Here is a 26,439-nt window from a genome sequence, read left to right as displayed (position 1 = left end):
GGACCTGGAAATTAAGCTTTCTTGTTACTGAAAATCTAGCTATAAAATGTTTGTTGAAAGGGTAATAAAACAAAAGAAATGAAGGTAGGGACATTTTAATTAAGACATTTTATTTCTTCCTATTTTGAGTGTGTACATCTCTGATGTACGTTTACTGATAACCCAAGTAAGGTCTCTGTTAACATTCATTTTCTTGATTTTATTTTCATAGATGCCCATGTTTGAAACATTGAACTAGTTAGAGAAATACTTTTAGGCCTTGGGTCTAAAATATCTGTTCATAGTCCTTGAGAAACTAGCAGCTTACTCACATCACTGCCCTTAAACATACTCGGTAATATATCTAATATTGATAATTGAATGTAACTATTCAAAGAATTTGATTTTTAACTTGTTAAAAAACAATACAAATATGAAATTGGAAATATAATCTAATGCCAATTATGACTCAAACTTCAAAAGCAAGCCAACCTACGCTTCATCAAAATCAAATTAATTTAGATTTATCATCAGTATCAAAAGTCATCAAGTTAGTATGTAGTTATATTGATGTTGGGATTTTTCCATGTTGTTCTTCGTTTTTCATCCATTAGAATGGTATTATATTGGCCCTTCTAGTGTATGTCTTGTTCTCATTTTCAACAAAAGATGACCCTTGTAGCATTATTATAGTATTTGTTTTACCATTTGTGTAAAAATTCAAAAATATTATGAAATAATATATTTACTAAAATTTTTCAATGAATATTTTGTTTGACCTAGGTCATGCAGAACAAATTATGTGAAAACACATACTACTTAATTATGTCATCATGAATAATTGCATATAGTTACACCAGTAGTTTCAGGGGAGGCAACCGACAGCTGAGGTCATTTACGCTATTTGGGATGGATGGGAGAGGAGGAACGGTGGAGAGAAACTCTGCGTTGGCATTAGCCTACTCTTAATGAAAGGTGCCAAGGGGTCCACAGTTTAATGTCGAATCTGATGGACGGCATACTCGGTTAAAGTGCTCTCCACAAAAAAACTAGTAGGGATCAAGATACCCCTGAAAAATATGTGCCACCTCCAGGATTTGAGCCTGGACCCCCTGAGTGGGAAGCCAGTATGTTATCAACCACGCAATCCCAATCCCCATAGTTACACCAGAAACATTTATAAAGGATAGCTTAAAAAGGTTGCATATTTATATACCTTCACTGTGATATACTGTATATTCTTTTGCATATTCCAAATTTTTAAGCCCTAAATCTTGGGCAACAACTTGGGGGTCAGAATGTACAAGAATATTTTGAAGGATTAAAATCTTAGCTCAAAAAATTCATAATGCTTTAATTCTGCTTTAAATGTGCTATTGTGATGTCATAAGCAGTGGAAAATAAAATCATTCAATTGATTGGTTGTTAGCTTCATGATATCAGTTGAAAAATGTTGACAAATATGAAAACCTTGCATCCCAGGAGTAGAAAATTAGGGTTCAACTCTACATGAGCCATGAAATATTTAACTATTTCTCTGATAAATCTAATAAAGTTATCTTTCTGCCGTTAAGTGAATGTAAATTTCATTTCTGATAGTTCCCCTTCCCCTAAGAGGAATTGTCTTGAATTTAAGGAATTGGTTGTGTCATAACTTGGAGGACTGCCTTTTAAAAAATGAGATTTAATGCTTATCAGAAGCTAAGAATTCACCTTTCCTGAGAGAACGAATAACTTTGATCTCTTATTTAATAATTTTTTATTTCTTTGAATAAATGTGTCAGTACATCAATCCCATTTTGTTCTATTTACACTCATTTAATTGATTCACATCTTTCGTCACCCACGAAATTGTCTCTAAAAATGTTTGTAAAACAGTCAGCATAAAAGTGGGTCATTATTGGTTAAAAACAGCGATGGAGGTGATGATGATGAGTCAATTTCAGTTAAGTTTTACCTCAATTCCATTAATTTATGTTCTGGTTGCTAAGAATCTATTCTACGCATCTTATCAAAGGTTAATTCTTAAATATTTATTGAATTATGTTCAGTAAGAGCTGTAACTGGTTTTTAGATGGAAAACTTAAAATAATTGATTTTTTTTAAATTGATGTGTGTATGTTATTGTTGTGCAATATATTTGTGACCAAGTTACTCTAGAGTTCACTTAAAGGTAATCCTCCAGCTGGATGTACCATTAACAGGATTATTCCATTAAAATTGGTTTATATTGTGCGTTGAATCAAAAGTATATTATAATTGACTATTTAAACTGATGCAAAGTTAAAATCCTGCCGTTGGTTCTTATTCATATTGATTAGAGTGTGATTTTTATCATGATGGCCAGTAGTAAAGCCATATTTCACAAGGTAAAACAATCCCAGAAGCCATTGAAAATACCTATTTTAAAAAAAAGAGGGTTCTAGTTTTCCAGAAAAATTCATAAAAATAAGTATTCTCAATTATTGGAATTCTGAAACGCAACATAAGGTTTTACAACCATTGTGATGGATGGTCATATGCTCTAGAATTTTAAAGTAAATACCTGCCAAATTAATGTTACCTATATCCCAAGGGTATATATTGGGTAGTCTGTCTGGCATGTAAATTTTTGCTGAAATTTGTAAGTAATACAAGTTTTATATGCTGCCATGTGCACAACATGTATGTGTTTCAAAGGCAACTGTGAATGTGAGGCATAGACAAGAATATCTTAATAAATTTTAAGATGATTTTCATAAAAATTACTTGAATTTTGCTGTCAATGTTGATTGACTTCTAATTTACAAAAAAGCATGAATTGTATTTGTCTCCTCTCTTATCCGCTGGGGATTTGTTGACAAGAATATTAGTAAATATCATCTCTGAATTCCCATTTTACTAAAATGTTGCACAGTTAAGCCCTGGTAGTAATGAAGCATTATTATGACACTAGATGAAAGGATTTCAGTAATCTTTTTTGTGTCTTTTATTTCTTAAAATGGAGTATTAATCTTCAAATGATAGATTTGTTCAGTGATGGAAAGTTGGCCCTGATTATTTTTAAATGTTGGTTTTGAAATTGAGAACCCTGCTGGAGGAATATGTATTTAAATGAACTGCTGGGTTCATGGTCACAATGCCTAGCCTAATGTCGTACTTTAGAAGTCATGTTTACAGACTTTATGAGCTCCTTAATAGTTTCTAGTCAAGCCAGTTTAGGAGCATGCATTTTCCTGTAAAATTTAGATCTAGTTATGATATAGTGCAACATACGCATATTTTTGTTCAGCAAACCTGTAAGTGAGCTTTGTACAAATGAACAGGTGTTTTAATTCTTCCCAATTATGAAATAGGAACATGATGTAATTCATCATTTCACCCGGGAATCCCTATTTGAGACAGTTTGTATGGGTTCTAAGTTTATTTTTCTCAAGTTGAACTTAATAAGCATTCAGACATTTCAAAATATCCTTCAATCATTCCAGTCACCTTCATTATTTCTTTAATCACTACAAAAATAACTTTTCAAAGGTATTGTTTACATAAGTCAAGTAACATCTCATTTGAATTCAGTATAGTCATAGCAGTCTGATGGTCATTAAAGTCTGCTCATGCATTTAACTGTTATAATTTTTGTGTCTAAAAGTTAAAAGTGCAGAGTTTTCAGGGTGTAGTTAATATTTTATGATCAGCTATTTAGGCTTAGCAATTCATAAGGGTGTAGCATTATTAGGTTTTTCTTCATTTGCAGCCAGAAAAGTTGTAATGTCGATAACTTTTATTTTACAATGTCATCTGCAACTCTAGGTCAAAATGAAGAAAGGATAAGTTTTTGTGAATTATGCTCCAAAAAATGTTTATCGTGGACCTTTAAATCCGTGTTGAATGATGAAACGCTTTTAAATAGTTATAACTGTTGTAAACTCATTCTGTATGCAATTACAACATTTATTTTTTATTTGCATAGTGCATTGAGGTAAATAGTTTGCATATTTTGATACTTTTTTTAAATTATGAGTGTATTATGCTGAGTAAACAAGTAGTTGCACTGTTGATGTATTTTGAAGTATTATGTTGATGAAGATTTGTTTTTTTTAGCCTTGCCATGAATTGCTTTAGAGCTAATGTCATACATGTACGTTATTCTTTTTTAAATAATTTTTGATGTTTTAATCCATAATGTATCTTTAAGTTAGGCTATATGTAACCTCCTTAATTCCAAGTTCAGAAATTTGCATGAGCTGTGCACTTGCATCTAGTCGAAAAATAGTAATGTTTTGCTATTGTTTTCATCTGCTCATATGATCACGTTCACTTTGAGATTGAATTAAAAACTAAAATACTTAAATGTGATCAAAAATTTTTAACATAAATTTTCCTGCAAAATTTTTTTTTTGTGCTTGACTGTGTTAGATGTAGACAACAGTCAATTCTTTCCATTAAAAATGATCTAAAAAAATCTGAAATAATATTTCTCTGCAAACATTTTTTTTTCTATGGTGGAAGTACTTTCATTTTAAAACTTGAGCTAATCAATTTTCAAAGCCTTGGCTGTTGACTGCCGTATATTAATTTGAATAACATTTCCACCTTCATCCAAGTGTTTTCATGTTAAACATAATGTGGTAGTCTTACAGACGTTGTTGTCCTGTCTTTAGATAGGGTTCGAAGCACGACTTACTCTGACCTGCAGAAGAAAGTGGACTCATTGATGGCACGTACGTAGTAGGTAACCTGTGGTGGGTGTACAACCCACCATGAATATTTATAGAGCTTAAATGTGTGCAAGTTATGTTTTCAGCTGAGACCAATTTTTTTTGGAACTTTATGTCTACTTGTAAATAGCAGTGTGTGCATGGTGAAATATATTTATATTATCGCTTGCTTTTTGGAACATAACCAAGATAAAAATGTTGTATACCAAGGGATGTGCATTTGTGCAGAAGTCTGATTTATCTTTTCTTTGATACTTTTTCTGTGGGAGATTATCCTTTTGATAACAAATGCTTTATGAATTATTATTAATTCAATGTTGGTTAGTAATGATGTCCGTATTAGATCATTCTCAAATTATGAGATGTAGCTTATTTGCCTCAGGCTCATATTCAGGTCAATGGAATTCCTGCCATAAAATTTCTGTATTTTTTTAAAACTGTGACTCCAAATGTTTAGTGAATGCTTTGTTATGAAGGTATCCTGTACATGTTATATTTTGATTAAGTGAAGCATCTTCCCTAGCAACTGAGTATGTGAATTGCATAGAGTTACTTGCCATAGTGGTTTGAAAATTTTGTTGGAAATACAGCTTTTAAACTTGCCGTATTTGTTAGGTTAAACATTAATTTGTGGTGTATATAATCCAAGTTTGGGGAATGCAGCTGCAGCTTTCTGGAATGCATTTTTCTAAGTTTCTTTCATCTGCCTCGTCTTGGCATACAAATGCTCTCAAGAATCTTAATACTTTCAACTGCTCATAGGAAAGAATATTCTCAAACTGGCAACACAGGCACAGAAACAGACCTGTGTAAGAAGATGAAACTCAATCATGAATTTTAAATGTAAAAACATTAAGCTTAAGTTGTAACTCATGTCTGATGAAAACTATTGCCGATTCATTTGTAGCCCAGGACTATGAATGATTATGAAAATCGTTCATTTTTTCATGTACATTTTAGGCCTCTGTATAAATGTGTAATTTATTATTATGTTGTGGCTTAATTTCCGAGCATCTATGTGAGATTAAGCAATGGTAACACAGGTCTAGTTATTTTCTCATTCCAAGATTTGTGTGTGTACACTAAAACTGTTAGTAGGAAAGGAAAGCAACTGTCTTATTTTCCCACGTGTGAACTTCGTACAACTTTTGGCTGAGTGTAAAGTGAGGTCTAATCTCATCTATGATGCCAGCCTCCGGTTTGAATATTCTTGTGGAGCTATGGTACAATCTGTACATCTTACATTTTCTATTCTCAGGGACTTTGCGCCCTAAATTTTCCTTTATTACAATGTAGGATTAGCCTTTTCAGGAAATAAATTGATGTCTTTATTCAGAACTCAGTTATGGTTCATAGATACTTTCAAGAAATAAAAGGAATAAAATACTGAGTATATTAATGAAAAATATGTGAAAACACCTGAGAAGTTTGATGGTAAACTTCAAATTACCAGTTGGTCGAATGCAGGGAATGTGTCACTCAGTGAAAAGATGTTTTCTTGAGCAAAACAGGACCAGAAACAAAAGCTGTGGTTAATTCTCCATTCTAATATGCAAAAATATGTTCATGTAGTTATTCTTCTACTGATTTTTACTAGGAGTTATTTCAGTTTTCTTGCAAGACATAAAGCAAATACTACTCTGCCTACATCTCAAATAACTAAGACAGTAAATTATTATTAAAATTAAACCAATACAAAAATTATTTAATTTTTAGAAAAATGCATAAAATGTCCTTTCTTAACTTTTATACTTATTGACTACCATCTCAAGCCACTTGGGTAATCCCTGCCATCATACATAAAAATAAGCCATTTTCTAGAAAAACTTTTGATTTCCTTTCCCCGGAATACAGACAAAATTATGGCCAACTTTGATGTGACCTCCCTATATACCACTATTCCCCATGAAGAAGTTCTCTCCTACATCTAACATTTCCTTTCCAAATGCTGCACTCCACAAGTCCCTAGCACTGATTTCCTTTTCTTACTTACATAATTTATTCTTACATGTAATTCTTTCACATTAAATAATTGCCTCTGCATTCAGATCAAATGTTGTGCCATGGGAAGTTAGTTTAGTCCTTCGTATTTCAATCAACCATGGCCTTCTTGAACAAAATTTCTTTCCTACCATACCCTGAAACCCTTACTGTGGCTTGCACATATTGATGCTATATTTCTCATTTGGCAGCATGGCATGGACTCCCTTGAAGCTTTTTATCTCATCCCTCACTGTAAAATTCCATGTTTCCTTCACTTCCACCATTTCCTCCACTAAATTCACATTTTTGTGTGTTGGAATCTCCCTCCTCATTAGTAAATTCTATACCTCAATCCATATCAACCCACAAACAAGCAACAATATATTTATTTCAATAGCTGTCATCTTCCCCATGCTAAACAGTCAATCCCGTGCTATCTTTTTATCAAAAGCCACCACATCTTCAACAACCCTGATTTCATGAATGAATTTCTGTCAAGACTTCATACCTCTCTCATCGAATGTAGGTTTCTGGACCGCCTTCTGCCCAAAATTATCCTAAAACGTACATACACCCCTTAACTACACCATAAGAAAAAATAAAGCACTGTACATTTGCACAACCTTTTTTTTCCGGCATGTTGTCCCTAAAACGTGTTCTTGGAGATCTTAAACCCAACCTCTCCAGCAACAAAATCAACACCAACCTACTTTCCAAATGCCCTCTGTAATATTTAATCATCCTGCTAGTCTTTCAATAATTTTTAAATCCGCCAGGCTCCTTTCTAAATCCACTCCAATTCCCAAAGCCCGTCAAACTCCATACAATCGTGCTAGATGCAAAACCTGCTCCATGCTTGTCACAAATTCCCTTCCACAAGAGCACCTGCTCAAATGTTTCCCATCTCTTCTGACTTCTTCCTGCATTTCTGAAAATATCATATATCTCCTACAATGAACACTGCATTTTACACTGGCCAGTGCACCACACCCGTTACTATTAGAATTAATATTCACGTAGAATCCCTGAGCCCATCCTCTCCATCCACCTCCCTCCCAGTTCCCAGACATGCAGCTACCCCGGGTGAAGGTTTTGATGATATGCAGTATCTATTATTTCTTCCCTCTCACCAGAAGCTGCACCAATCCAATTAAGGACCCTAGAACTATCTTGCATCTGGCTTTCTAAATCCTGCTAACCCCCCAGACTAAATATTTCTCATTAGCTTACACCTTCCTCTCCTGTTCTCTCAGCCAACAATCGCTAATTGTGTATGCCCCTCTGTTTAACCCCCCCAAGTATCCTCTCTTCTCCTTATCTTCCCGTCAGCTACTTCTCGTACTCTAATAAAGTGCTAGGACCACTAAAATTTTAAAGTAAGATAATGTGATTGTTATTAATAATTTTTAAAAACAATTTTTATCAAAAATATCTTTCCTTTATCAGAATATTGGAAAAAGGATATTATAATATAAGATACGAGTTTAATTTGAGAAGTTCTTGGAATGGAACAGAAATAAACATTTTACCTCTGTGAAACTTTATTATTTTTCAATGTAGTCTCCCTGTACACTGATGCACTTAGTCAAAAAATGTTTGTGTCTTGATCTCATCTCAAAAATTAGCTTCCTTCAGGGCTGCAAAATACCCGTCTACTTTAACTGTTAGTTCTTTGTTTGAAAAGACTCTTTGTCCACTGAGGAAAATTTTTAGCTTGGGGGAGAGAGAGAGATCTGATGTAGCCGAATAAGGCGGGCGTGGCAACTATTAGTAGCTTAGTTTCCAATTTTTCCCATGGGAATGACATTTACGTGTGGGCATGCATTGTCTTGATGAAAGATGATTTTCTTCCTTGCCAAGCCTTGCCTTTTTTTGTATCCTTGGCTGTAGTTGGTCTAGGATGTTAGCGTAGTGTTGTCCAGTAATTGTTTGACCAGTGAGAAGATGATCTGTCAACAGAAGCCCTTTTGTATCCCAGAAAACAGAAGCCATCACCTTTCCGGCCGACCATATTGCTTTGGTTTTCTTTGTTGGTGGTGAATGAACATATTTCCACTGCTTTGACTGCTCTTTTGTCTCTTGAGGATAGTAGTGGACCCAAGTTTCATCTGTGGTCACAAACCGTTGCAGAAATTCTAGTTGGTTGCTCCCGAAAAAGGTCAAACATTGTTCGATAATGTCCATTCAGATGCATTTTTGATCCCGCATCAAGAGTTGGGGCACCCATTTTCAAATTAATTTTCTCACATCAAATTTCACTGATAAAATGTGATATATCCGTTCAGATGACCTTCCTATAGATTCAGCGATGTCTTGCAGTTTCAATCAGTGACCATTTTATGAACTTATGCAATAATTTCTGGGTTAGTGGCAAATTTTGGCCGACCACTATGCAATCATCATGTAAGCTGTGTCAACCAAACTTAAACTCGTTCTTCACTTGGCAAAAGTTGAATATGAAGCAGCAGAGTGTTCTGAATGTTGTCATCAATTTCCTTTGCTTTCATACCTTTCTTTACAAAGTATTTAATCACTGCTTGAATCTCAATTTTTTCCATCTTCACAAGTTGCTACATGGGAACAAGAACAGAGAGGCATGCATGCCACAATGCCACAGATCTCTTCCCAGAGCACTGATACATTACGTAATTACTCATAAAGAATTGCCTATTACTACACAAGAAACTTGTTCTCCTAGCGCTGACATCTGGTGTTGATTCTGAGTACCTTTCTAATTACCCTCGTAATAGGCACGTTGTAAAAGTTAAACTATGCAAAAGTATGTTACATGTTGGTTGGTACTGCTGGGAAGACTCAAAATCAAACATTTTCTGTGGTGTGTCGACAGACTTTTGCATAATATTGCGATCATCTACTCTCCTAGCTAAATTTCCAAGTAGAATAGTAATCTATTCAAAAGAAAACTTATTAGCAGCACAATTACTGATGGTAATTACCCAGCCTTGTTTCAAATAGCAAGTTACTGGATGAAAATATACGTTAAAAGCACCGTCATAATTTAGCCGCCAAGGGAATTTTGTAGAAAAATTTGGAATGTGTCAGAATTTTCAGCACATTTGCAGTCATCAGCCCACCTAAGGTATTCATTTTTCCTTACATTAAGGCCATTAATTTTTCAATCCTGATTACACACTTTTTTATTTGGAATGTGCTTAATATTTTTATTTATTTTTTTTTTTAAGTTTTGTGTAAAACTATCTGATATGAAATCTAAGAGCACAGAATGCTTAAAAATGCTAGCATCTTGGCAAGCCCAGCCATGGTGCTCTATCGCATGTTTAAAAAACAATTAAGCATTTAGAAATGGTTATTTGCTTGTAAAGTCCTTGAACTTCAAGGCATTTTTTTAGTTCTAATTTTCGATTTCACATATTGCGGTTGTCACGTTATCAATGGCTTCAAAATACCATGAATCTATATTAAGTTCAGGTTTTGTCTTGGCATATGATATTGGATTAATTTTGTTCTCTTTACCGGTAGGTTGTGAACAGGGGTACAAATGAGTGTTATATGTAAATACGGTTAATATATCATCTTACGATTTATTTCACCAGATAGCAGAGATGAAGCAAAGCATATGCATTTAAGGTTTTAGCTTCATAAAAATCCTCATGTACTTCCTGTAATATATGTGAACCCATTGGTAAATGAAAGAATTGAAATAAGTACTGCCAAATGACAAAAAATACATGATTTTGAAGATTATTTGACCTGAGCAATCTTGTTTACCAGGTACATTGATTTTTCTTGGTAATTTTTCATGGACATCTCCTAAGTCTTGGAATAAGTAAATAGAAGGTCATAGAACAAGGGCTCTGTCCCCCAAGCCTCTACAAGAATGTCTAAAGTTACATAAATGTGCATAGGTGCATGAGGAGTGAAGACTATTTATGTTTTACTGTAAAGAAAATGTTGATTTGACCATAAATTATGTTCCATTACAAAATTAATAGGATATTCATGAGGAAAAAGTCCCAAATATTTCAGAAAAACTAGATTATTTGTAGATATTTCAGAATTGTGTGTTTCCGCTTAAAAATACTTCATACTAGATCTGAAAATATTGTCAATATTGGCTGATATTTGAAGTACATTTCTGCTAACTCTTTCCTGGTTTTCCAGACTGGAGTACAAAGTTTGAGATTCAGTTTTTGGGTTATGGAAATCTTTTGGATCAATCAGATGACAAGTATCTATTACCATACATTTTCGGCTGTACGACATTGCCTGGTGGATGCAAAGTCTTGATAAAAAAAATGCCTAATATTTAGACCTCCCCTATGAACCCTGCTCAAATAAGATGAAAAGGAAAGTAGAATCATTTATAACCCTAGAACTTAGCAAAGCCATATATGTCAAAATTAATCCCCATAAGTGAGATTGAAATGAAAGTTAAACAAAAATTAAATGAACAATTTAGGGAGAATTAAAAATTTCAAGTCAAGATTAGAAGAAGACATGTGGGAATATCATTTAAGCATTGATTTAGCAGTAGTGGATTTTATCTTTTATGGGGCAGCACGTGATGTAAGTTTCTGGGGAAATCTCTGTGTTATTAAGCATTGTTTTAACTTTTTATTCATGAAATCAATTCTAATGGGTTCATTCAAGAAATCACCACCCCTAAAAGTTTTAAAAACTTATTGGTAATGAATAAATTAATCATTTTCAGTATTTTATTCCCAGCCTATAAAATGCACTGATATTTCAGGTTAGAATTTAAGGAAAATTAAAAAACAATGCAATTTGTAAACGTTGATTCATTGTAGAATGCCAAAAATTCTTTATCACTGATATTAAAATCATTCATGCAGTTATTTTCACTGGAGTTGACACTTTCCTCATGCAAAATGTTATCTTTTTTTCCATCTTGCACTTTGCTAATTCAACATTTTTTCATTTTATGAGGGTCTCACTTTCTGACAGGACTTTTTCACTCACTCAAAAACACTATACATTGATGGCCATTTAATTATTCCCATCTATAATGTCATGAGTTAGTGCCTCAATCTACTTGATTCACTTTTGCATAGATCAAATGGCTTATTGACTACATCATCATGAGGCTGCAATTGAAAAGTTAATCCACTAGGAATCGCAGCAAGTTTCCAATTCAGCTCCAAGGCTTTTTCTGACTATAATGTGAACCTTGAACTGATTGCCCACTAATTAAGACTATTTCTTCAGAAGACCACCTGGATGCCTGGTTCACACTTCCCGTAACCTAAGCTCCATGGCCTCTCCATCCATCCATCCTTTTGGACGAACATGAAACATGCCTTGTTTTATTATTCCGTGTAAAATTGTATATTTAAGCAGCATTTTTTGTTTTGAGATTAACAAAGGAGGGAGTTTTGAGCCATCAGTGCAATATGCAAGCACCACAATATTATATGTCTTCTCATTACCCACAGTCTATCACTCCTGGGTTAGTGCCTTGAACATCCACTGTTCTGTTTGATGGCATATTTAATTTCAAGGGTAATTAACCCATGTTTCTATCTCAAAACACCCTTTTCCTCAATTTTATAGCTTTTTTATAGAATTCTAAAACTTAATTTCATATTCAAGTGGCAGTTTTTGAGCTATTGTTGCTCTTTTGGGCATGCAGATACCAAGTCTCTTCATTAATCTCTTGCACCATGAAATCGCTGAAGTGCTAAAGTTATAACTATTTGAAATGGTATGCATTATGCTCAGGTCATTCCTTTTTCATGCCTTGAAATAATGTATATGCTTTAAACTTTCAGTAATCTAAACTCAAGTCAATGTAATTGAATAATTCAGATTAATTTTACAGGAAGACATGATTGGACATTTCTTTCATTATGAATAAATAGATGCCTACTTCGAGCTTGCAATGCATTTTCCAATAAATTTGTGAAAAAGATGTGGGAGACCCTATTGTGAGATTATTTTATTAGTTAGTGATAAGTTAATACAAAAAGCCAATTCATCATCTTTGCTGCATATGTAGATAACCTCTCTTACCTAATAATCTGGAATGAGGTCGTTTTATTATTTTGAAAATTTAAAAGTAGAAAAATGCTAGAAAATGATATTGTGATTGTTTTTAATGTTTTATAATCTGGTAAACTTTATTTGATTCTACATGAACTTACCTATAATAGATCCCATCAAAATTTTAGTTAGCTGTTGAAACATTGATACATTTGAAAACAGTTTGCGCTCACATTTCAACCAGTTGCTTTTAATAGTTTGTATTTTTAATCGCCTGTGTAATGCTGTTAAACTCTGTTGTGTATGATTATCTGGATGTCTTCATCATCTACTGCCACATTTTGATGCAAAAGTAATTGGGTGTCTGTATAGCTGCATCATATAAGTTGAAATGGCTTTCTTAGCTATTCACTGATGTGGTGCTACAATTCTTAACTAATTTAAAATAATCTCATTCTTCACCTATCTGTATTTTCTCCTTCCTTGCTTTCCATACTCGCCCAGAACTATTGCAGTGAAACTGACAAATACTATATATGTGATGATGATGAAATCAAATTAATTGGTGAACAATTTTTTTAATCTCTGCTTATATACCATGGATTTCACCATAGTATTGTTTACGTTTTTTGCATGGTTAAACACTCTTAATGAGAAGTTATCAGTACAAATTTCAAAGCTTTGCTTATCAGAATGAAAATGCACTTACCTTACTTTAATTTTGAGAAAAATTATGATTGCTTTCATTTGATCTCTCTATTTAAAGGTAATATAGATGTTATTTCATAAGCTTGCTTATTAATCCCTTCAATTCTCTCTCTCTGTATCTTTCATCGATCTGCTTGTTACTGTAATTTTCATGGTGTTAATGTAACATATTTCCAATGCCTCTATTCTGATGATGACTGCATGATAATTTCTCCTGTAGAAATTACTATTTGATACAAGGGGTAATTGAAGGCATTAACAAAAACTTTTATCCATAAGTTATCCAATTTCTCTGGAAACACCTGTACTGTTTCAAATAAATCAGGTGATAAGTCATCATTTTAACATTTTTTTCAGTGACTGAGATAATGAATGATGATGTCAACTTTCAGCTGTGTCATAATCCTGGCAAGTGGCCATTCTAGTAGTGCTTAAATGGAAAAAAAATCTGTAGAAAAATAGTGCCCCTCATTCATTTTTGTAATGTAAAGTTGTTGGGTTGAATAAAGTATTTCATATTCCCCAGAAGTATCTGAGCAATGCCATGCATCAAACATTTTCAATGCACAGGAAATATTTAGTTGTACAAAAAATTTGCTAGAATTAACACTCCTACATGAATTCATATGTTATTTATGCTCCTATACATTATAATTGTGCATTTTTAGGAATTTATAATTTTCTATCGAAGAAATATTTAATATAAAATATAAATGGTCATATGACATTGGAGTTAATACTTTTTATTAACATGACAAAAAGTATATGTATTAAGATGTTGTAACATCAATGATAGAGATTGCATTTCGTGCCTTTGGACTCAAAACTGATGGTATCTACAGAGTTCACTGTCATGTTTTCAAGTGATATAATAGTGATTATTATTTTAGAGATGGACTGGGGAAAACACTAACCTATTGAATTAATTTGCAGCACTTAATGATAGTTTTATTGATAGTAGTTTCAGTGCAAGAAGGATTTTAGGAAAATGAAAATATGGCCAGAAATACTGCATTGGCATCAAGCTGCTCTTGATTAAAGTTTGGAAGGAATTAAAGCATTGAAAAATCTATATGTGAAATGATTTGAGCCTGAGATAATTACCATAGTCACTTTACCATATCATGCCTATCAGCTGTCATCAATGGCATGATTGATAATGAGCATACGTGCTATTCAAGCTGTGATTTTTGGTTCTTTGCTCTGACATCAGACAGATAACATCAATAAATAGGATTTGAGCTGGTGTGTATTTCATAGGTTCTCAATTTTTAGCTCGTATGATTCTTCATTAAATCTTCCAAAATTCATCCGAGGATATAAAGGAACGAACTGAAGAAGTTAAATGCATAAGTCAGTAAAAAGAGCATTTTTATAATTTTAGTTTTGTTTTAATATTTAAGCTAGAGTATGGGTTGTGTATCCTACTCATTGTATCTGCTTCTGTGGCGACTTACGTATGTAAGCAAGACCAGTTTGTTGTTGAGGGAGTTCTGTATTCATGCACATTTTAGCTTACCCAAATTCTCATGCTACCTATTTTTGCTGTATTATGAGGGGTTTGTGCTTTTGTTTATTTTTATATACTGTTTATTTTATATTGTATGAATGTTTTTTTTGGTTGGCCTCCTTAATATTGCTGTTCTCCTATGTTGAAAAGTGTTTGAGATTGTTATACATGGTATTGGAATGACAAAAAGCATTATGTTTTTCTCTTAAAATACATGGTGAAGTATTACAAATATAATGTTGGCTATTGTGTGATAAGTTTTGGATTGTTTGGCCAGAGATTATCTGCTGTGTACAAAAATGAGTATGTTTTATACTAAAGAATTGAGAGTTAAATGATGCGACTTTGTTATCTAGAAATGTTAAGCTACTTCTAATGCAAATAATGTGCAAGGAATAAATTCAAATGCAATGAAGATGTATTAAATGTAACTGTTGGCCACCAGAAATTCCTTTTTAGTCTTGCCTCCGTGCGTATTTTTTTCAAATATAAAATATAGAATTATTTCCTTGCTGCAGGCCTCCCCAAATAGCTGATGCTCATAGCTGAACTCATGTAAATTACATTATTTTATGGAATGCATATAAGATGCATCCGATTCATCATGGAATATTAATGAAAAAATGTTTTACTGCCCATTTTGAGTGGTTGCTATTTATACATATTGTGTGAACACAGGCACATCATGTATGAATGTGAAGATGTGCTTCAGAAGTAGTGTAACTTTTAGAGTAATAATTTAGCAAAGACATTCTCATATTCCATACAATAAGGGTAATTCAGTTTTAGTCATGGGCAAATGTGTGAACATCAGGCTACAAGGCTTAGGCATTCCTGCTATCTGCATCATTCCTTCCTTACATACTATTCTGCCAGCCCTTGTATGGGAGTGAGCATTTAAATGGCAGGGTGCATTGATCAAGGTCATGGTATTCATTTATCATTTGGCTGAAATATTGAACCCATGTATTGCCATGCTAGGTTATGCATATTTGACTATTTTATCCAGGAATGCTAGTAACATATTGTTGCCACCATAATTGTGATTCCTCATTCTTTGCAGAGTAGGATTTGGTAATATGGTCCATATGTTGTAATTCAAATGATTAATAATATTCACATTAAATATGATTCAACTGCAGGAAACTTATAATTTTACAATTGTTTTCGGTACAAATTACACCTGGCAAGGTAATGAAGCATTGAAATTGCCTAAATAAGTATGAGTGGATCATTTGCGTTTATTAAAGAACAGTAACCCAAAATGAATGCATTAGTAAACAGACTTAGATACATGTTTGGTTAAATTAAGCTGGAATGTTAAAGTTAAAATGATTAAATTTAAGGTAGAATTGTGATTGATATTAGTAATTGGTGTGCAGTCAACTAAATGGACCATCCAGTTAACTTCTGGAAATGAAATCAAGTACATCAATAGTCAAAATTGTAATTCTAATGATTATTGTCTAATGGATATGTATAACCTACTGGGCCCACCACTACTGTCAAATTCCATTGTAAGTATTAATGAAATTTAAAGTTTCTGTCAATTGTTCACAAGATTTATAAATGAGTGGCCCATACAGTATTTGGTATACTATAGCAGGATTACAGGTTAGAGGTTCAATATTTAATATTTCATTAATGTATGAAAATATTAATTAAGTAGATAAGTTCTTCATTGAATTAATCTTTAAGAAGTGAAGTGTGATAATGTTGGCAATGAAATCACTTGATGAGCTCATGTAAGACTGGGTATGCTTTGTAGCTAAATTTTCTCTACTACTCTTTATTTTTTAAATTGGACTATATTTCAGGCAGCTGTTATAAGATCAGAAAATATCTTTAAATGATTTAATGTTCTTGAAGTAATTGTAAAATAAAAATGTTGGAAAGTGCATGGGGATACATTGGTGAAGTAGTGGAGTGAAATTTTACTTTTATGTAAATTTTAGTTGGCTTTTATTCTTAGAGACTGCCTGTTGTAGTGTGTGCTGGTGTGGCTCTTTTATTTTGGCTTTGTACTTTTGTAGCGGCTTGTTGTATAGAATTAGTATTTTGGATTCTGGTGTGCAATGCCTGTTTCGATTCAGACCATTTTTGCACGTGCCCTCTGTATATTGCTCTTTGACTGCAATGTCAGCTACATATTATACAAAATGCTAAGGTAAGTGTGGAGGATTGGTTGGTAGATATATAATTATCATAGGGTTTGGTACTTCTTGATGAATAGTATTCTTCATTTGATGTGATTAATTGTTCATTTAAATTTCATATCTTGCATTTAGTATATCACATTAATCTCAAGTAAAATTGCTCATGGAGATGATTTTATTTCTCATTATAAATATAATATACTCAATCCCTGAGGCTTTACGGTCATACCTTTATTCAAAGAAAATTTAAACCTTCTATTATATGTTTTATTTCTTCTCATACCAATTTTTTCTTCAAAACATATCTCTACTATAGAGGAAAAGGACATGGATCGAGTATTTAAACTGCCTTCAACTACATTCATTGGTGGCAAGGAGAAGGCTTTGCCTTTAAGAGAAATCTTAAATAGGTTGGAAAATGCTTATTGTCGCCATATTGGTGTGGAATTCATGTTTATAAATTCATTGGAGCAATGCAACTGGATTCGCCAAAAGTTTGAAACCCCAGGAATCATGGAGGTGGACAATGAACAGAAGAGGTTGAACTTGGCTAGGTTGACTCGAGCTACGGGGTGAGTGCACATTACCACAATGAACAGAAGATTGTCTTTTGGTATGATGAGAATGAGAAAAATATGATTGTATAAGTTAAATATGTGCTTATCACTTAAATGGCATTTTTTTTCAATCTTAAACTCATATCACCTCATAGGCATGTCAGATCATTTAAGTACATATTTATTTAAGTATTACTTTTTTCACTTGCTATTTACTATAATAAACTTTTAAAGCATTAGAATAAGTTACCTCTAACTGTTAACTGTATTGAGTCAACAGTGACTAGTCCCTGTTGACTGTTAGACTAGATACTAATAATAGTTATTATCCCATTTTTAAACAAAAAACAGAGAACATAGTTGGATGGACATTTCATGTTTCTATGATACAAGGGAGACCCAAAAATAACAGGAATGTTGTTATAGATTCTTTATTTCTCAATATATTTTCGCTAAACTTTGTTCACCGTTAAAGTATTCCTTAATGACCACAATGCACTTCTCCAAACAATGCTTCCATTGTTCGAATCATTTCTGAAATTCATTTATCTGAATGTCCCTTAGGCCTTCTTGTGATTTTTGTTTTACCTCCTCCACAGTATCAAGTCACTGCGCACACTGACATAGGGGGCGTGGGGACATACGACCGGCTGAACAAAGGCTTCCCCCACTCTCGCTCCCCACCGAAGCCCAATTCCCGTTACTTTTGGGTCCCCCCTCGTATGTAAATGATTAGCCAAAGTGTTTCAAATAATAACAGTAAATTATGCAGATGATATAGAGTACACAGTAACTGTTTGCAAATAATTATCCCACTTAATGCAAGCTAAACTTGATAACTCCAAAGAAAGAGTTGGGATTAAAGTTGATAGTTCTAAGGGTAAGCTGTGCTGAAGAGGTTATGTCAAATTTTTTAACCTCAAACTTGTTAGCAGAAAATTTAATGATAAACTCGAATTACTCCTTTACATTTTGAATGGAAATAGACTATTTACCTAGAGCTGCCATATTTCCTTGAACTCTTTTGTTTTTCTTACTCACAAACCAATGGAATGTTATAATTCTAGGCATTTGAGTGAAGGAAAGTTTGATCTAAAATCGTCTAGAGTTCACTCTCATGGGTGAAATGACATAATGTTATCATAAACATGTTTGTATACAAATATCCACAGAGATGAACCCTTGTGCCCATCAGACAAAAGGCATAATTTTCTCTTTCACATTTGATCTTTCATTGGCAAATTCTGTAATGAACAAATGCCACTGTGGCAAACACCACAAATACCAAGCTTATACTGCTTCAGTTTATATTGAGTGACATTTATGAGTTATGATGCAAATCTGTTGGTCAATTATATGAATCTTAATTGTAGGTTTGAAGCATTCCTTGCCCGAAAGTGGTCATCAGAGAAAAGGTTTGGGCTGGAGGGATGTGAAATTTTGATCCCAGCCATGAAGCAGATCATAGATAAATCTACGGAACTTGGAGTTGAGTCCATAGTCATGGGAATGCCACATCGTGGCCGCCTCAATGTTCTTGCTAATGTCTGTCGGAAACCATTGGAGCAGATTTTTACCCAGTTTGCAGCTCTGGAAGCAGCTGATGATGTAATTAATGTTGGCTTAGGGTTAAGCAGTTAATTCTATTGCTTTGTTCCTATGTAAACCATTAACAAATTTGGAAGGATTAATGAGCCATGAAATAACTACCCAAATGAAATATTTTGATTGCAAAAAAAACAGTAAAAGCCTTCATATTGCCATGTTCTTGAAAAATGTGCTTATTTCATTTTGTTTATTATTTTACATTGAAGAAATCTTACTCATGAAAGTTTTCAATTTTTGCAGTTCGTCGGTTCAAAACTGCCATAATGTTCACATTTTATTCCATTTCAAGTCTGGAGTAGATTTTGGGTTGTTGTATGAGTAGCCAGTCCATTCTCTTCCACAAATTTGTTAAACCACGCAAATAGTATATGCATTTAGATAATATATTTATTTCGCATTAAATTTTCACATTAATTTTGAATGGTGGTGACGTATTTTATGCTCTTTGTTATTGAATGAAAAATCCATTCACTCTTAATGAGTGCTTCAAAATTTGATCAAGACCGTACAAAACTTTTGTTATTTCATGGTCAGTATTAGATTTGAATAAATATGCTGGGATGATATTGATATGATTTTCCAAATTTTATGTATCTGGTTAAATATTGCAAAACGTGTATATTTTTCTACCTTACTGCAAAGTTAGACCATCTTCTCATGTTCTTTTAGGAGCCAAACTGTTAGAGCTATCCATCATGCTCATGCCTAGACTGAACTTGAACTAAGACACTGATTTTTACAATCAGCTTGCATTTAGAATGATTTCAAAGATTTACATGTCAAATAGTGAGATTTGGACAATCATAGTCATTTAACAAAAGATAATTCACTTTTGAAATTGCTGATAGCTTAACTCTAATTAGCTAAACTCAATGACAGATAAATAATATTTATTACAGTATGTTAAAAACTTCTTGAAAAATAATTTATTTTTATCTGGAGAACTGCTAAATTTTGGAAATCAGAATTTTATCACCACCCTGACTTAGTTTTCATCCTAACACCCCTCATGCCACTGGAAAACCTATTTATATACCTTATTGGGCAGCCACTGTTAGTGATTCTTAATTAATGGTGATTATTGCTTGAAATCTAATTCATAGCAAGCAGAATGTTCTTAAACTGAGTAATGTGAATCAAATGACAGAAGAGCCTCAAGTTTGAGCATCTTATTGAAAGATTCTAAAATTAAAATTATTTATTTAAGAATTATACTTGGCATTCTTTTTTTGTTGACAATGCTATGTTATGTTTGATAGTAAATAGTATCAAAAGATTTCTATCTATTTTTCAGGGCTCTGGAGATGTAAAATATCACTTGGGAACATACATTGAGCGGCTCAATCGTGTTACTAACAAAAACATCAGGCTTGCTGTTGTGGCCAATCCATCTCACCTTGAGGCAGTTGACCCTGTTGTTCAAGGAAAAACGAGAGCAGAGCAGTTCTACCGAGGTGATGGAGAGGGCAAGAAGGTATATATGTTAAATATATCTAATTGTGGGTGGTCTTAGTATTCGTCATTTGATTTGAATTTAGTATTAAATGAGAATGATGGTCCTAGAGTATTCGAACACAGTACTGGGCCTCTTTATTAAAGTATTCAAGATCCTCATGAAATAAATGGCTTATGTTCAACTCCTGCACCGAGGTAAGCTTGGCCATGAGCAGTTATCTGTGATGTCTCTCACAGCAAGCACAAGGTTAAGAAAAGAAACCTAATATTTTAAATAAGCTGTAAAGAATCATTGGTTTCTAAAAAAAATTTGTTGAGCCTTCGGGTTTTTCTATTTGAAGCATTTTAAGTCACTGTTTGGGGAAATGGGCTCAAAAATGTCATGTAAAATTTTCGCTGATAAAATTGGCTTTCAATGTGGTATTATTTATTTTGTTCTTATGGTGCTTCCCCTGTCAATATGGTCACTTAATTGCGTAAATTGTCAGGAATCGCTCAGTCTCATTGAAAACTGGAAAAAAAATCTGGACAAAGGACCAAATTTGGTAATCTATGCAAATCAGGAATTCTTAATGGAAAGGTTCTACATTTTAGTTATTTATTTATTTATTTAGCCATTAGTCCGAAAACAGCACTCTGGCCTTTACATCAGACTATTAACAAAGAATAACAATGGAGACGATTACAAACACCCAAGCCCTAGGTGGAAGAAAACCCACCCAGGCGGGAATCGAACCCGCGACCCATGGATTGGCAGACGAGGACGTTACCCCGCCGCCACCGAGGCCGGCTATAGACCCAAGCTAGGCAATGGCATTTTCAAATGCTTAGAAAAAATCAGATATACAGTTTGTCTGATGTTGGCATCACAAGTAGAAAGCACAGGGTGAAATGGGATGATCAAAGTTAATGTAGGTATATCATCCTGTATCTTAGTCTTTGAGGAGCATGGTTGTTGCTAGGGTTGTGTAAAGCTTCATTGTGTTGTGTCAATCGTTCAAAAAATTAAGAGCAAGTGAGAGATGTTGCTAAGAAAACCTTATCCTCACGAAAATAGAAAATGGAAAAAATTCTCTGCTAACAAGTTATTCTTAAACTCAGAGAAAGCTCAAAATCTTAATTTTAGCATGAAAAACATACCTCTTGACATAAATGAAGATGTTATATTATTAGGTTTTCTACTGGATATCAAGTTAACTTGGGATGAACTTGCAGTTAATGTCTGCAGTGGACTGTGTAAAGCTATGTACTTAATGAGGAGAATTAAACCACTGATACCAGATAATTATCTATTTAATATATGCCATGCATGTTTTCATAATCACATATCAAATGGCCTTAAATTTTGGGGAAACTCAAGTGGTGTAAAAGGTATTTTTGTGCTACAAAAAAGGCTGTGAGATCAATTACAAATGCTGTTGCTAAAGATAACCGTAAACCACTTTTTGTAAGAAGTGACATTATGAAATTATATAGTGAATACCTGTTTCAAGTGTTGATCCATGCAAAAGAGAACTTAAATAATCTATCAGTGAGATCAGATGTGCATCTGTATGGAATTTGATATAGAGTATAAATTTGTATAAGCTATCATATACTCTCAAAGTCTCTTTAGTCTTTCACCTGCTAGGAACTAAGCTGTTCAATAAATATCCTGGGACAGCTAGAAATATGGATGTGCAAGCATTCTAAAATATTGTTCATAAATGACTTACTGCTTAAGTCTTTTATTCCCTACAGGAACTGTCTGATTCTGGTGTACAAACTATGTTTAACTAAACACTGTATCTTTTAATATGCAAACCATAAGACCATTTTGCTGGGACGTGTCATGGATTCCGAGTACAACCATGCAATACAGGGTTAAAAATTGATCAATCAAGCATATATAAATAAAAGAAAACTAAGGTGGTAGAATTCGTCCTGCATCCCTTGGGGAAGAGTATAAATATCCGGCATATTTGGCAGAGTTTTTTTATGTAGCTGAGCTGTAACGTGGTCTCTTAAATAAGACTGAGAAAATCTAGTATTGGACCCCGTTAAACTTCATTGTAATCATTAATCAAAAAGAAAATTGTAAGTAGAAGGCATAAGTGTCTTCCAGCTTGTGATTAATAACCAATAGACATATGAATTGAAAATAAAAATGAGTTTCTAAGTAAGCAGTCAAAATGACCAGTTTATAACTTGTAAAATGGGCTAGTATTTTGTGAAATAAGTTTCCTAGGGAAAGCATATATGGCCAGTGTGTTTAGAACCAAAATTTGTAATAACTCTAATGTCTCAGTAATTTTCATTCAGATATATATGGGAAAGAGAGAATTTGCAATTCAATAATGGCCAATATGGCTATTGTGACACTTATGTTGTAGGAATGGCTTCACATTTTGTGTTCTCCTTCAGTTCATGGTGATCATTCACTAATCATTTTTCTCTTTGCTCTGTAAATTTCAGGTCATGTCCATGCTCCTCCATGGTGATGCAGCATTCTGTGGACAAGGAATTGTTTATGAAACTTTCCACTTGGCAGATTTACCCGATTACACAACCCATGGAACCATCCACATTGTTGTAAATAACCAAATTGGATTCACCACTGATCCCAGGCACTCTCGCTCATCCCCATATTGTACTGGTGGGTTTGTTTTAACTGTGATGAAATTTCCTCTCCCATTTTTCAATTTTCCACATTCGGGTTTAGAATGATAATTTTTTTTCCTATGATCCTTTGTGGATTTTAGTTTGTTGCAAGAATTATAAAACATACATGAGTTGGAGATGATTTCGTTGACATTATTATCCTAACATTAAAAATGTCTTTCATGTATTAAAATTTTTCTGTGATTTTTGGTACCATTTGCACCCAGTTTTTGGGTGTTCAAAGAAAGGAAGAACTCCAAAAAACTTAGCTAGCTGGCTGTTGTAAGAAATGGTAATTTGTAATGGAGGTAAAGATATGAAGTGTTTGTTTTAGCCAGCACAAACTTTTTTAATCATCATCTTGCATTACTTAACCATTTGATGAATATCTAATATATTGTCACTGTCTTGATCATTTTATGATTACCCTGTCTTAAAGGGAGTATATATTTGAGTTGGAAATCAAATGAATTGGGATTGATGCAGAGGGATGGATCAATAAATATAAAGTTTTATATTAGTATTATATTAATTGACCGTAAATCTTCATCACTTGAATAATGGCTCTTAATGTAGGATCTAACATTTAGAGTAAACAGTAACTTTAGTACCCATCAATTTTAGGAACTTGGCATTTTTCTCTGAATGCACCATACAAAAATTGTAAAAACCTTGAAATCTAGTTTGAGAAGGTGTAAGGAATACACTCTGTGCTTAATAATTTTGGGGAAAACATTTATAAGGTTTATTTATGGTTGAAATAACCATGTAATGGTTGAAATTGTAGTTGTTCTATCCCCAAACACTAACTTTTGGGTCAAATTGGATGGGGAACCAAATGGATTTTGAAATCTAACATATTATCTGATTGTTTAATAGACTCATATCATTTTGTCATCATAATACCATTGATTTTTTTACAGCAGTCACATAATGCTCATTGTGTATAAACCAAATGGTAATGGACATACTTCAGCAAACTGTTTTGTAGGTATTTTGGAGTTTGGTTATGATTTATGAATTCTTCGCTTTGTTCATGTTTGCTTCGGTTCTCCATATAGTCACCCACTCTACTTTAACTGTAACCAGTGGCCATATGTGTATATAACCAGTACTTGGGAGTAACTGGAAACCCAGTTAATGTATATCCCCTGTGTCACCCACACTGCAGATTGCTCAGCTCCACTAAGACCCTCTTTATTTATGCACACAGTTTGTTTAGACATCATAATTATGGGGTGCCATTCTATGCTGTTACCATAATTAAACTTGATTATCTTTTTGATCTGATATTTAAGAATCACACCTAAATGTTAAAAAGGAATGTTAATATATAAATTTCAGGGAGAGAAATATGGACCTGGAATACTCAATTTTACTCTTACATAATTATTTCACATTGTCCCTACTCTCAGGAATGCCCATGATGATAGGAAAGCACTTGTCGTCTGCAAAGCAGGAAGTCTCTATTTAAGAGCCTGTCAGTTGTGAAACATTTTTGTGAGGGTTATAAGATCTATTGACCAGTGATCTAATTATTTTGTTCCTTCTTTATTTATATCTGATTTCCAGATGTTGCACGAGTGGTAAATGCTCCCATCTTCCATGTGAACTCAGATGATCCCGAGTCTGTCATGCATGTCTGCAATGTTGCAGCTGAGTGGAGGTCCACCTTCCATAAGGATGTTGTTGTGGATATTGTAAGTTATCAGGAGTGTATTAAATGTTTGATTAAAATGTAATATTTCCATGTTTTTACCTTCTGATGCCTTTTTTCATAATTGGGCAAAGTTAAAAAAAATTCATTTTTTTTCAATTTTTCTGTCCAATTTTAGGAAATATGTCAATTCAAGTGACTATATTCAGTGTAAAACTTTAGTATCAAGTGTTTGCGATTGGGCATTTTAAAATGTTTTGGATCAATATTAATTTTCCTATTTCAAAACTTCAGATGGGATTAATGATACTGAAAAAATATTTATTGGTTATTCCCATGAAATTTTCCTAAAACCTTGGAAATGGGACTGCATGAACTTATGTAAGACAATTGTTACCTAACTTGTGCATTGATGGAAAAGGATTTTACTCTTGATCAAATTTCTTGATAAATACCTAGTTAGTTGAATTGAAACTTAATGTATGCAAAGAAAACTTTTGAAATCCAGTATTTATCCTGCAGAATTATATAAAATCATACAAATATGTACTATTAATCTTGGAGACTTCCCTCCTTGAAGTACCTTGGGCATACCAGAAGGGCTGCCAGAGTCAAAAAAATTTCACATGGCCTGAAATTTTTTACAGGTTTGCTACCGTAGAAATGGGCACAATGAAATTGATGAGCCAATGTTCACTCAGCCCCTTATGTACAGGAAAATAAGGAGCACTAAGTCAGGATTGGACAAATATGCTGATAGACTAATCAGTGAAGGAGTTGTGACACCCGAAGAAGTTAAGGTGAGACATGAAAGCAATGTGATTGGAGATATGTATGCTTCAAATTCTGAACCTGCAATTATTTACTGGAGTACCATATTTCCCAATCCATTTTTTTTACTCCAAAATGTGCTCTAATATGAACCTGCATCTTTTAGACTTGGGGGTATAGGGATATAATTTCAACGTATTAGCACAGGCAGATTTGCCAGAAAAATACTAACTATTAAGTATTTTTTCCTCGCATAAGATATAGAAAATGGTTACATTGATTACAAATGTTGATAATATCCCTGTGTTGAGTCAGTAATAAGCAACAGAGTTTAGATATGTTATTGAAAGTACTTGTTAAAAAATTCCCAAATAAATCATAAATGTATGTAATGTATTGCATTTAGTTTCATCTCACATTTTGTGCTGCCTGAGCATGTTGGGCTTATGGGGATGTCACTCCATTATCCAACATGCCCTGGAAGCACCACAAGTATGAGTGTTTCGTAAAGGCAAAGAAAATGGTTACTTTAAATTCAGATTTCAATAATTTCAAAATAATAATAACCTCATGTTATCTTAAGAGAAAATATTGTCGTACAGCATTACATTTATACATGCATGTGTAAAATATACTTCAGAACACAGAAACAAGGCAGCTTTAAGGCATTTTGGCCCACTGGTATGTCTGGGATTCCACGATGAATAAATGTTGAAATATGTGCAGCTGCTTATTT

The 26,439-nt window shown here is 33.5% G+C and overlaps 1 protein-coding gene across 5 annotated transcripts in view; it reads left to right on the top strand.

Annotated features, from left to right (window-relative positions):
* The window catches only part of Ogdh (oxoglutarate dehydrogenase Nc73EF), a 121,127-nt gene that overhangs the window by 73,513 nt on the left and 21,175 nt on the right, over positions 1-26,439 (top strand). For 3 of the 5 annotated variants that reach the window (XM_071583780.1, XM_071583778.1, XM_071583779.1), the window contains 7 exons: positions 4,620-4,679; positions 17,332-17,587; positions 18,946-19,180; positions 20,475-20,654; positions 23,090-23,270; positions 24,848-24,975; positions 25,580-25,732. In XM_071583780.1, coding sequence (XP_071439881.1) covers positions 4,620-4,679; positions 17,332-17,587; positions 18,946-19,180; positions 20,475-20,654; positions 23,090-23,270; positions 24,848-24,975; positions 25,580-25,732 — 1,193 coding nt within the window. The remainder of the gene's footprint in view (positions 1-4,619; positions 4,680-17,331; positions 17,588-18,945; positions 19,181-20,474; positions 20,655-23,089; positions 23,271-24,847; positions 24,976-25,579; positions 25,733-26,439) is intronic. The other 2 variants (XM_071583782.1, XM_071583781.1) reach the window with 1 other exon arrangement.

Source organism: Hetaerina americana, unplaced genomic scaffold (assembly GCF_022747635.1).
Source record: "Hetaerina americana unplaced genomic scaffold, ioHetAmer1.1.p SCAF_15, whole genome shotgun sequence".
Lineage (NCBI taxonomy): Eukaryota > Metazoa > Arthropoda > Insecta > Odonata > Calopterygidae > Hetaerina > Hetaerina americana.
The sequence above is the reverse complement of the archived record's forward strand: the minus strand, read 5'-3'. Positions and strand labels throughout refer to the sequence as shown.